This window comes from Alternaria incomplexa, assembly GCF_024043165.1.
Source record: "Alternaria incomplexa strain BMP 0042 chromosome Unknown scaffold_2, whole genome shotgun sequence".
Classification (NCBI taxonomy): domain Eukaryota; kingdom Fungi; phylum Ascomycota; class Dothideomycetes; order Pleosporales; family Pleosporaceae; genus Alternaria; species Alternaria incomplexa.
Window position 1 is genome coordinate 239,926 of NW_026249851.1, and position 11,958 is coordinate 251,883.

The following is an 11,958-nucleotide window of genomic DNA, read 5'->3' on the forward strand; positions in this document are numbered from 1 at the left end:
GTGATCAGAGTCTGGGGAAGTTCAGTGGATCTGGAGACGACCAGAGGCTTGTGAGGCTTGACAAGCTTCGCATGACGAGGATAATGATAAGCGGAGAAAGTCCCGAGCCAGGGCTCATGCCCGGTATAAAGAGCTGATCGTCGCTGCGACCCCGTTGCAGATGACAAAGTTTGGTACAGGCCCAGTGCATTGGATCGGCTATTGGCATCTCTCGATTTGGGGCACTTCCTTCTTCCACGACACCTCCTACTCTGCATCCACGATTACGGACTTCGTGACATCGGCAGCTGGACAGAGAGTACGCGACCATGGCACGCAAATATCTTGGAGGCTCTGGTGAGCGGCTGACAGTATGGATCTCCATCGCTGCCAGTACAGTACTCGTGTAAGCTACGATCAAGACATCTTGCATCGCGGTTGTCTGACACCCATTAGCTTCTACGGTTACGATCAAGGTGTCTTCGGCAATGTCATCATCTCAGAGAACTTCCTCCACACCTTTGGCTACCCGTCTGCCAACATGCAAGGTGTGATGACGTCCATCTACAATATCGGCTGCTTCATCGGAGCAATGAGTACCATATGGACTGGCGATATTCTCGGACGCCCAAGGCAAATTCTCCTTGGTTCGACCATCATCGGCATCGGCGCAATCATCCAGACATGTAGTTGGACTGTAGCGAGCATGATGGTTGGGCGCATCGTGGCGGGGCTTGGTACTGGCATGAACACAGCAACAGCTGGAGTTTGGCAGGCTGAGACCAGTAAGATGAATAGTCGAGGAAAGCTCGTTATCATTCAGATGGGTACGGCATTCGTAACATACAGTGTGATATTGTGGCTAATTCGTCAACAGCGAACTGCATCACCGGCTTCAGCATCTCGAATTGGCTGACTCTCGGCTTCTCGTTTGCACCGCGCGACATCGCATGGCGTTTCCCGCTCGCATTCCAACTCTTCTTCACCCTGTGCATCTACGCCATGTGCCCGTTCCTACCAGATTCGCCTCGGTTACTGATCCGCAAAGGCAAGATCGACGAAGCTTTGGAAGTTCTTGCTGCGCTCGAAGGCCATGGAGCGACCCCAGAATCACCTTCGGTTATCACGCAGTACAACATCATCAAGGACATTCTCGATCGCGAGCAAATGAACACATACACATGGACGCAGCTTCTTACCGGCAAAGGGCCAAGCGGTGTACTGCGACGCATGCTCCTGGGCGCATGGATGCAGGCAATGAACCAGATCTCGGGAATCAACGTTACGAGTTACTACATGTCTTATATCTTCATCAACGCCTTGGGAATATCTGAGCTTCTATCGCGCATCCTCGCTGCTGCTGGGTCAGTCGACTACCTGATCTTTGCTTGCCTGGCATACTTCGTCATTGAACGATATGGACGTCGCAAGGTCATGATGGTCTCGGCCGCAGCATGCTCCATTTGCTGGATCGTCATTGCAGCATCGCAGGGTCAGACCGAGAAAGGTGGCGATTCGTACAAGCTGGGCATCGTCGCTGTTGCGTTCTTTTTCGTGTTCTTCGCCAGCTTTGGCATGGGCGTGTTAGGTGTGCCTTGGCTGTACCCGACCGAGATCAACGCGCTTGAGATGAGAACCAAAGGCGCTTCCCTTGCGATGGCGACCAACTGGATCTGCAACTATGGCGTTGTACAAGCAACCCTTCCCGGTATCCAGAACCTAGGCTACAAGTTCTGGATCATCTGGGCAGTCATCTGCTTCTCCTTCATCCCGATCACGTACTTCCTCTACCCAGAGACGGCCAACCGGACGCTTGAAGATATCGATCGCTTCTTTGAAACGCAACCCGGTATCTTGATTCATCGGAACAAGCTCGCTATACAGCTACATCGCCCAACCGAATTCATCGAAGCTGATGCCAGGATTGCGGCGCATGAAGAGGAGAAGTTTGAGAAGGGGCTCAGCACGGAGCATGTTGAGACGAAAGAGACAGTGTGATCAGAAGCAGAGATGACGTGTAAGCGCGTTGAGTGACGTCCATTTCGTATATGACAGTGTACCTGTAAACATCTAAACAATGTCATGGTAAACATTGATCCATTGCTGCAGGTGAATTGCCCATTGCATTGCTCAATCCCGAAACTTCGCTGCGATAATACGCGGCCTCATGTCAATACAACCGCTTGATCTCTCATCCGCGCGAAAACTTGGCTGCAAGCCTTGCACAGCAAAAGACTTTCGAAGCGTATGCAGCGAGGCTTGTCTGGAAGAAGGCTCTTCCAAGCTGGGGCCACATCCACGCTAACCGAGAACGCGTCTTCAGCTCACGTCTACGACCAGCAAGCAGCCTGCGAGTGACGCGGCGCAACGATTGAAACGGCCGGCGCACTATGTTTCTTCTCTCTTTGCATCACTAAACACGTGTTGCGATGCTGCGCAAGGCGGAAGTTGCCGTCATTACAATGCCAGACATCGCCGGCCAGACCTTTGGTAGGGCACGCATGGACAAGAATGGTTCCACAGATCTTGTGACAGTCAACTAAGAGATTACCGGGGGGTCATTGCGAGTATGGAAAGAGTCTACGGCCACAGATTGGGTTTCCTTACTGCGACTGCGATGGCGGAGTCAAAAGCCCGAGTCAGGACTGGTAAGGAGTATATAATGCTGGACACACCGCGACAGATATCCCGAACACCACCCCGCTGATACAGCTTCTCTATCTTTTACCTTCGCTTTGTTCCTACGTTCTTCTCGGTTATACATCCATCATGCGACACTCCTCCTGCGCAACGGCTGCCGCCATGGCAGTGGCCGCCAATGCAGCCTCGTTAGCTGAACTTTGCACAGTATCGAACGTGCAAGCCTCTCTTCCTTCTAACGGCACTCTGCTCGGAATCGAATTGCTGCCTGGCACCGTGACTGCCAGCGCGCTCTACAATGCTACCCTTGAAAGCAGCGGCATGGGAGCTTCGACAACTGATGGTGCTACCTACTCCTACTGCAACGTCACTGTCAGCTACACCCATACTGGAAAGGGAGACGCGATTCCCCTCAGATTTGCCTTCCCTGATCCTTCGAGCTTCGCGAATCGCTTCTACCTTGCTGGTGGCGGAGGTTTCTCTCTCCAGAGCGTTGCCACCGGAGGCTTGCCATACGACGCGGCTTCTGGAGCCACATCGGCGGGCTACGATGCTTTCGACCAGAGCTACGACGAGGCAGTGCTTTACGGCAATGGAACCATCAACTGGGACGCCACTTATGCCTTTGCCTACACCGCGCTTGGTGAGTTGACGAAAATTGGCAAGCCGCTCACACAGGCTTTCTACGGTCTGAACGACACCAAGGTATATACCTATTTCGAGGGCTGCTCTGATGGTGGCCGCGAGGCTATGAGCCAGGTCCAGCGCTGGGGCGAGGAGTACGACGGCGTTGTAGCTGGTGCGCCTGCTTTCCGCTTTGCGCAGCAGCAGGTGCTTCATGTGTACCCTGCTACCATCAACGTCATCAACGATTACTATCCTCCACCATGCGCTTTGGCTAAGATAGTCAACGCCACTATCGCTGCCTGTGATCCTCTGGATGGACGTACTGATGGTAAGTACAATCTCTTCGGCCATGTGGTAATGCACTAACATAAGTCACTCTAGGTGTAATTTCCCGGACCGACCTTTGCAAACTCAACTTCAACCTCAGCTCCTTGATCGGCGAAAACTACTACTGCGCAGCGCAGACCAGCACCTCCCTCGGCTTCGGCTTCAGCAAGCGCGACCTCAACAAGCGCCAGATGCCGGGCGGCCAAACCAGTGCTCAGCCCGAACAGAACGGCACCATCACTGCCGACGACATAGCGGTAGCCCAGGGCGTCTATGACGGTCTACACAACTCCAAGGGCGAGCGCGCATACCTCTCGTGGCAGATCGGCTCCGAGCTCAGCGATGCCGACCCGACGTACAACAACGCGACCGGCAAGTGGGAGCTCAGCATTCCCTCCACGGGTGGCGAGTACGTCACCAAATTTGTTCAACTACTCGACCTGGATAACCTGGCCGACCTTGACAACGTGACCTACGACACCCTCGTAGAATGGATGAACATCGGCATGGTCCGCTACCTCGACAGCCTGCAAACCACTCTACCCGACCTCACTCCATTCCAATCTTCTGGCGCAAAACTGATCCATTACCATGGTGAATCTGACCCGTCCATCCCCGCCGCATCTTCCGTCCATTACTGGCAATCCGTCCGTTCAATCATGTACCCCAGCATGACCGATGCCGAAGCCCAGGAAGCCATGGCTGACTGGTACCAATTCTACCTTGTGCCTGGCGCAGCGCACTGTGGTGCCAATAAGCTCCAGCCTGGCCCTTACCCACAGGACAACATGGCTATGATTATCGATTGGGTTGAGAATGGGGTTAAGCCCAGTCGCCTCAATGCGACTGTGTCTTCTGGTGATAACGCTGGTGAAGTGCAACAGCTTTGCCAGTGGCCTGCACGACCGCTTTGGGCAGGAAACAGCTCTGACTTTGACTGTGTGCAGGATGAAGCGTCTATTGAGAGTTGGACGTACACTTTCGACGCTTTCAAGATGCCTGTGTACTAGGTGTATCCCACAGGGGTCTTGGTTTTCATCGCCTATATGTCGCGAATAGAAGAGAGTGATTCAGGAGGACGATTTGAGTGGAGGGGAGGAAAAGTGGCGGATTGTATATGGAATTTGTTCTGTTCTTGAATATTTGTCTTTTATCTTGTAATATGCCGACTCTTCACCCCCTAGAATATACATTGGCTTTCTGTTCCAACCATTATGGCTCATTGCAGTATCCATCGATGAAATTGACAGTCAGCCTATTCCGGTTCTCCTTCAGCAGTGTTTCTCGTCCGATATCCAAGAGCTTCGTCACATCTTGCCGGCAATCTATTTGTTGTTAGTCCTAAGTTTTCGGTATACAGCTCGTGTGCTTCTTACCCAGAAACAGTCCTCTCAACTCCTTCCCCTTTCCACTAGCCAACCACGCACAGGTCTGACCGCAAAGCGACGGTCCGTCCTTGAAAAGGTCTTTGAAGAACTCTTCGTCCGTAATGTCGCCGTACTTCTGTTTCACATCATCTGGTGCGCCAGCTACATTACGTTAGCATGCTTTTCTGCGTGGTATACCAATGAGGAGCATTTACCTCCGCCCATGTTGCCTCTCACTCCACCTGGATGCAGCGCGTACATATGAATTGCTGGGTCCAGTCCATCTAATTCCATCTCCAGCTGCAGTGTATGTGTAGCACGCATCAGGGCAGCTTTTGACGTCACGTATCCCAACGTCATGGGTACGTCGACAGTACCGGAGCGAGAGGCGATGTTGATGATACAGCCGTGGCCGCGGTCGCGCATTTGAGGAAGGACGGCGTGGATGAGCATTAGAGGCTGGACATACATTAGTAAAGACACATTAATGTACGAAAAGAGATACCTACAGCCTTGAAGTTGACCTCGATCTGTTTCCAAAACGTGTCAAAGCTACCCATGATGAACGGTCGCTGAGTAAATATGCCCGCGTTGTTCACCAATATGTCGATTGGTCCTAATTCTTTCTCCACTTGCGCGAAGACCTCCTTCACGCGCTCCAAATCCGTGACATCGCAGCCATATGCCTCAACTTTTCCTCCGGAAGCTGAACATGTCTTCTTGGTTTGTGTGAGGTTGTCGGTGTTTAGGTCGAGGATGGCTAAGTGAGCTCCAGATTTTGCTAGCGATTCTGCGATGGCGGCACCGATGCCTTGTCCGGCTCCCGTTATGAGGGCTACTTTTCCGGCATTGGATCCATCTAGAGCGGATGGAACGATTGGGCCGTATGGCGCGTGGTTGAGAGGAATGGTGCTGTAGCCGAATTGTGCTGGATCCATGGTCGTGGTGTGCTAATAATAGATCTTGGGGTGTCAGTGACTTCTTCTCTCAGACTAGAGATTGTCGCAAAGATATGAAGTTTGCCATGCTGTACATGCGGGCGGCATAGTTCCGACCGGTACGTGACCGATGCGGGGCGGTCTCGGGGTAGCTGTTGCCCCACACGAGGTATGTGGGGTAAATTCAAGAGCCGACTCGGTATTTCATTGTAGGCTTGGTGGGAAAGACGAACGTGTCTTTGAACTCAAAGGTGTGATCGCTGACGGAAGTGAGGACGGTCTGTGATACTTCGCGAAACTGACGCGTGGTGACGTCTTCGGGTGTTCCTAAATAGGCATAGTGCTCCCGCCTCATATGGCAGACCTTGCGTCGCCGGTCGCACAAGTATCCATGCTCCATCAACCGCGACACGCGACGACCATACGAAGACAGTATCCGATGCTCGCGGCCTGAAGCCACACAGACTCGGTTCATGGGACCTGTGGCACGGACAGCCGTGTGCCGCGCTCAAAGAGTACAGAGACCTCGACCATCACCGGTCGTCATCCACTACCACTTCATCTACGGGTCTTAACAAAAGCAACATCTGGAGCAAGAGAAGATGATCGAAAGCGGCACAGCATATTGAACAATGCAAGACATCGCGTTAACAAAATGGCCTCAAAACCACTCAAACCGCCACAGCAGGGGTTTAGATTAAACGCCCTTTGTTTCAAAAGCTTGAGGCGCGGCTCAAGTCATGAATACATGACTCAGCCATTGTCCACCAATTTGCATATCACAATCGAGAGACACGCTAGAATCGATCATTGTCACGATTGGATGGCAGTAGAGCGCCTGATGGCAGCTGATACTCCTTTCATATTGGCATGGCCTCAGCCTTTGTCGCAAACTGACCAACGTAGGTATCCCTATGGGTATTCAGTTGAATCCTTCGGTTCAGGATGAATATGCGAATGAGCCCAGTATGCGCTTGCTATAAGTAAAGGAAGCAATGTATGCAGTGTAAGTGCCTCTCGACGAGTAGCTTTCTCAGTCTTTCCTGCGACTACGATGCAGCACACAACTCCATGGAAGAGACGAAGTCTCATTTCCCTCATTCCTATATTGGCTTTCCTGATATGCCCAGTCTTCGGAGAACCAGTCTGCGAAGCTTCTTCCTTCCAAAATCTGGAGCTGCCAGGCGGCGAAATTCTCAACGTTGCTACAAAAACACACACGAACTTATCATTCCAAGCGCCCGCGGAGCAGAACCATTACGCCACTGCCGTGACCGATCTGAACGCTTGTGAAGTGATCATCACGTACACGCATCCCGGCTCCAATGACACTATCCACACGGTCGTTTGGCTACCCTCGCCTGAGAAGTGGACAGGAAGACTCTTGGGCGCCGGTGGTGGAGGATGGGCTGCGGGACCCGACACCAACACCACACTCCCATGGGCGGCCAGTGAGGGTTTCGTTACCGTCGCGACAGACGGAGGTCACATCGGGCAGGATATCAGCTGGTCGCTCACTAACTCTGGCAAGGTCGACTGGGTGTTGCTAGAAGACCTTGCCTCAATCTCTTTAGATGATGCTGCGACGCTGGCAAAGGCGGTCACTCATTCTTACTATGGCAAAGCACCGAGCTATAGCTATTGGAATGGATGTTCGCAGGGTGGCAGACAAGGTTACATGATGGCACAGAAGTATCCCAATCAGTATGATGGTATCTTGGCGGCTGCACCAGCTATTTACTGGAACGAGTTGATGATGCAACTCTTCTGGCCGCAGGTTGTCATGAACGAGAATGGTCAGTACTCAAACAACGGCTAGAGATGAATGACTAACATACAACAGGGTTTCCGACTCCGCAGGAATTTGAGGCTCTCAACGTTGCTGTTGCCGAAGCCTGCGATGGTCTCGATGGTCTGGAGGACGGCATCATATTGGCACCTCAAGAATGCACCTTTGACCCAATGACTGTCGTCGGCAAACAATACATCTGTCCCTCTACCAACCAGAGCATGACCATCACGAATTCCCTTGCCAAGGTAGCCAAGTTGATATGGCAAGGCGCAACAACTCCCGAAGGCGACTTCCTGTGGTACCCCGGCAACATCGGGGCTTCATTCGCTGGCCTCGCATCAACAACATGCAGCAAGAACAATACATGCGTTGGCGTACCGTTTGCCGTACCTCAAACCTGGATTACCGACTTTGTCATCCGCGACCGCGAATACGACACCGCACGAATGAACATCACGTATTTCGAGCAGCTTTTCCATGATGCTGTAGCCCGCTACGACTCTGTTATCGGAACCGCAAACACAGATCTCGACGGGTTTCGGAAAGCAGGTGGCAAGCTCCTTTCGTGGCATGGGTTGGCCGATCAGGCTATCGCGCCTGATGCGACTGCGCATTATGCGCAGGAGGTGCATGAGCGTGATCCGAATTCCAGTGATTACTATCGCTACTTTGAGGCGCCTGGTGTGGATCACTGCGGCGGTGGGCTGGGTTGGTATCCTGGCAATGGTCTTAAAACCCTCATCGATTGGGTAGAAAAGGGCGTGGCACCTGAGATGCTGGAAGCGGAGACTACGCAGGGTAGGAAGGCGCAGCTTTGCTTATGGCCCAAGCATATGGTATACGTTGGAGGCGAACCTGATCAGGCGGCTTCGTTTGCATGTCGATAGGCTGTATATCTGGTCATAAATATCCGCGAGAGTTGAATACTGCATGCTCGCGTATCTATCAACGCTGTCCCCCTTCTCACATACAACTCGCATCTCAGCAAACACAGTTGCAGCACTTTGCTGGGTAATAGCCGAGCGAATCACGTTTTGATGGGGCCGAACTCAATTGGCCTAGCGGGGGCTGTGTGTTGCCTTGCGCTTCACTCCGTGTACTGCGCTCCGCTCCCTCACTACTCCTTTTTCCTTCGGAGACGCAATCATCCGATCTCCTGTTTCGTACTCTTGGTAATTTTCGTCGAGGAACCTCTACTGCTACAAGTTCATTAGCATTTTGATCCTGGCAAGAAGTGTGTCATTACGTCACAAGGCTGACATGCGTCATACAGATGGCTGAAGTCATCGCTGTTCTCGGTAAGGTCTTTGACGTTGTAATTGTATTTTATGTGAATACTGATCTGTGCATCGGCATTCTAGGTGGAGTGGGTTCAATCTTCAGCATTGTGGATGGGATCAGTAAAGTGATCGGTGTAATCAGAGATCTCCAGGCCAGATGGGGGGAAGCCGATCTTACTTTACTCAGCTTGGCATCTCAGCTCACAGCCTTACGGGCTGCCTCAGCCAAAATCCAGGAATGGATGGAACAAGATCTGCAAGATACACACCATCAACTGATCATGGATCTAGACGTCTCGATATCTTGCTGCAAATTGCTCATGGATAAGGTTGAAAGCTTCTTCTCCAACCTGGCTCAGCTAATCGAGAAACCGTTGGATCTTCGCGATAGATTGAAGGTTGCCTTTGGGAGTAGCGGTCCGGATGGCGTGCAAAAGCTCATAGAGCATCAGACGAGTGCCCTGACTCTGTTGCTCACAGCGTGTAACTGGTGAATATTACGACATGGGGTAATTCGACAACGCTGACTATAATTCATAGTAAAACAATCACTGCACAACAAAGATATCTCGAGACCAACAAAACACGCAAAGTGCTTCAGCAGGCGAAAATGGACTCAGCATCGCTGTATGTCCACCATGACACAGCATCTCTCACTAGCAGGATGACGGACAATCTGTCCAAGATTTCGCGCATCTTCGAATTCGACTCGAACATCTTCTCAACGGGGGTCTACGAGCGCGCATTCCGAGGGTCAATCAGAGACGTTCTAAAGAGACGACAGTACGCCGTGAAAGATTCTGTACCAACTTCAGTCAAGACGGTAGTCGCGCCAATACCGACGCGACTGATAAACCTTCGTCTCCTAGGGCCAGATCAGATTGGCATGGATTTGCTCATCAATAGTATTCAGACAGATCGAGCCTGGCAGAGCCACCACTGGATTCTGTACCAGAAGGGATTGCGGGACATTTGGTCGGCCCTTGCATGCGACATCATCGAAACATGCTCAGATTCCTGCGATCTTGATAATAGGGATGTTCTTGTATCATATCTCAAAGAACGCTCTGATTTGAATGGGTGGTTACCTTTCATGCGGCCTGAAGCTCTCGAAGCTTTTGCATCATTCTGGAGAAACGCAACGCAATTTGACCAGGAGGATCCTGCTGCTTATGGTTCTTCTCGAAAGGAAATCAAAATGGGAAACATGGTCTTTTGGGTCCACTCAAGACCTAACCATAGAGTAAAGGTTGCCGGTGGCAACTACTTAGCACGACTGTACGTCTTCTTGTACTTTCGCACGATCAGAAGTTGACAGTTCGCTAGCTTCATCCACCTAATGGACCACGCTCTACCAGCAATTCCTACCGAGCTATGTTTACGCGCTCCCAAACTGGCAGATCTTCTTAGGGCAGAGAATTCAGCACTTGCCTTTTCCAAGGAATCAGTTCTGCAAAACATCACCTACCAGTTCGCTCGCGGCGCTCCTGAGACAGTAGCAACTGTCAGTGAAGACATCGAAACTTTTGGAGAGGAGACTGCGCTTGTGTTCTTCTTCGACCTTCATGACTACGGCGTGAGATCTCACTCTTTCAAAGAGCTTCGTGATAGGGCCGCGACAAGCTCACGCCAAATAGCAAAGTTGAACCCAGACCATAATCGCCCCATGGTTGGACTTGTTTTCAGGAACTTCAGCCCATTCATACAGGAAGTCAAAACATTAAGGTTTCCTCTGAAAGATGGGTCAATCACAACCGACGCCTTCAAAGCGGTTGCATATGTCAAAGAAGCTCTCGAAAGTGGTCTCGAAAAAGGTGGGTGGCGCTTCTCATTTGTGCTGTGTACATTTGAAAACATGCAAGGCAGGGACCTTATCCTTCGTCTTAGCGATGCTATAAGTGGCTCTGTTGTGGTATCTAGACCCACCGAGCATGAGCTAGGGATCGGCGTTGCTATCTGACCTTTGCCTGTTGCCAAACATGTACCCGCTATGGATTGTAAGCAACAACAATTTTACGTGTCGGGATCCTACTTAGATCTTTTGGATGGTCCGGTGCAGATCTTCCGCGAACTGCGCTTAGCAGATCGTTGAGAATTTTCGGTTCGACGGCGCTTTCGTATGTATTATTTCTTGCTACAAATGATCGTCGTCAAATGTAGCTTGGATAGTCTGTACACATGCCAAATCAGTACCAACGAAGAATGGCTTTACATTCACATCCGCGCCTTGTCGGCACCGCACTCCTATTCCTATTACGCAATGTACTCTACATCCGACCTTAACATGCGAAGTTCTAAGCGGCCACTTCAATTTCACCACCAGCTTTGACTGGAACAAAGTGGGCCTCGCCACTTTTCAGCTTCGCGTCTTCTCCCTCAACCGACCTCAGTCCCGCAACATACTCATCATGTGGACCTGGTAGTGACTTCCATGTATATGCTTCAGAATAGAGTGCAGCTTCGAAGGTTTTATGACTGAGTTTTGCATCAACGCGAACCCGTATCCCCAGAAGACGAGATATGTCAGCAGTACTCTGCCGCAAAGGATTTGGAAGACGAAACTGCCTGTGCAAAATATTTTAGCTGTAGTGCATGTGTCGGTTCCTATCCCTCACTTACTCTACGTGATGGTTGAAAGCCAAGGTGGAATGCTCAGCAAGGCTATGTCCTGTGCGACCATCTTGCTCGTCTAGAAACCTCGTCATTATCTCCGCTGCTTCGTGAATAGGAAGACTGTGCACTCCAGTCAAGTCTTGGTTGATCAATCCAGAACTCTGATTTTTTTTTTGTGATGGGTTCTTTTGTGCCACAGGAGGTTCGCTGGTATGGCTCCGTCCTCTTTCCAGTCTAGCATTATTTTGGGCCGGATGTGTTGCTGCGTCATTACGGATCTTAAGGCCTCAAATATCCAACCGTTAGGCTCTTTACAACTGAGATGTAGTTGTTCAAGCGGGAAAAGAAGCGCTGGCAACTCGCGCTGGAGAAGCACACGGAGCATGAAAAGAGGC

The 11,958-nt window shown here is 51.2% G+C and overlaps 5 protein-coding genes across 5 annotated transcripts; 4 read left to right on the plus strand and 1 right to left on the minus strand.

Annotated features, from left to right (window-relative positions):
- Positions 1-308: 308 nt before the first annotated feature.
- Positions 309-1,977, plus strand: J4E90_001550 (uncharacterized protein; the record flags this gene model as incomplete). The annotated part of the gene is made up of 3 exons (XM_051431137.1): positions 309-385; positions 436-806; positions 857-1,977. The coding sequence occupies 3 exons, from the start codon at positions 309-311 to the stop codon at positions 1,975-1,977; spliced, it is 1,569 nt and encodes a 522-aa protein (XP_051294271.1).
- Positions 1,978-2,781: 804 nt separating this feature from the next.
- On the plus strand, positions 2,782-4,583 carry J4E90_001551 (uncharacterized protein; the record flags this gene model as incomplete). The annotated part of the gene is made up of 2 exons (XM_051431138.1): positions 2,782-3,574; positions 3,628-4,583. The coding sequence occupies 2 exons, from the start codon at positions 2,782-2,784 to the stop codon at positions 4,581-4,583; spliced, it is 1,749 nt and encodes a 582-aa protein (XP_051294272.1).
- A 202-nt stretch (positions 4,584-4,785) lies between these two features.
- Positions 4,786-5,878, minus strand: J4E90_001552 (uncharacterized protein; the record flags this gene model as incomplete). Its single annotated transcript, XM_051431139.1, has 4 exons — positions 4,786-4,898; positions 4,950-5,102; positions 5,156-5,399; positions 5,450-5,878. 4 exons carry the CDS (start codon positions 5,876-5,878, stop codon positions 4,786-4,788), a joined length of 939 nt encoding a protein of 312 aa, XP_051294273.1.
- Positions 5,879-6,932: 1,054 nt separating this feature from the next.
- On the plus strand, positions 6,933-8,557 carry J4E90_001553 (uncharacterized protein; the record flags this gene model as incomplete). The annotated part of the gene is made up of 2 exons (XM_051431140.1): positions 6,933-7,674; positions 7,722-8,557. The coding sequence occupies 2 exons, from the start codon at positions 6,933-6,935 to the stop codon at positions 8,555-8,557; spliced, it is 1,578 nt and encodes a 525-aa protein (XP_051294274.1).
- A 386-nt stretch (positions 8,558-8,943) lies between these two features.
- J4E90_001554 (uncharacterized protein) lies at positions 8,944-11,042 on the plus strand (the record flags this gene model as incomplete). Its single annotated transcript, XM_051431141.1, has 4 exons — positions 8,944-9,440; positions 9,491-10,228; positions 10,277-10,764; positions 10,987-11,042. 4 exons carry the CDS (start codon positions 8,944-8,946, stop codon positions 11,040-11,042), a joined length of 1,779 nt encoding a protein of 592 aa, XP_051294275.1.
- Positions 11,043-11,958: the final 916 nt, after the last annotated feature.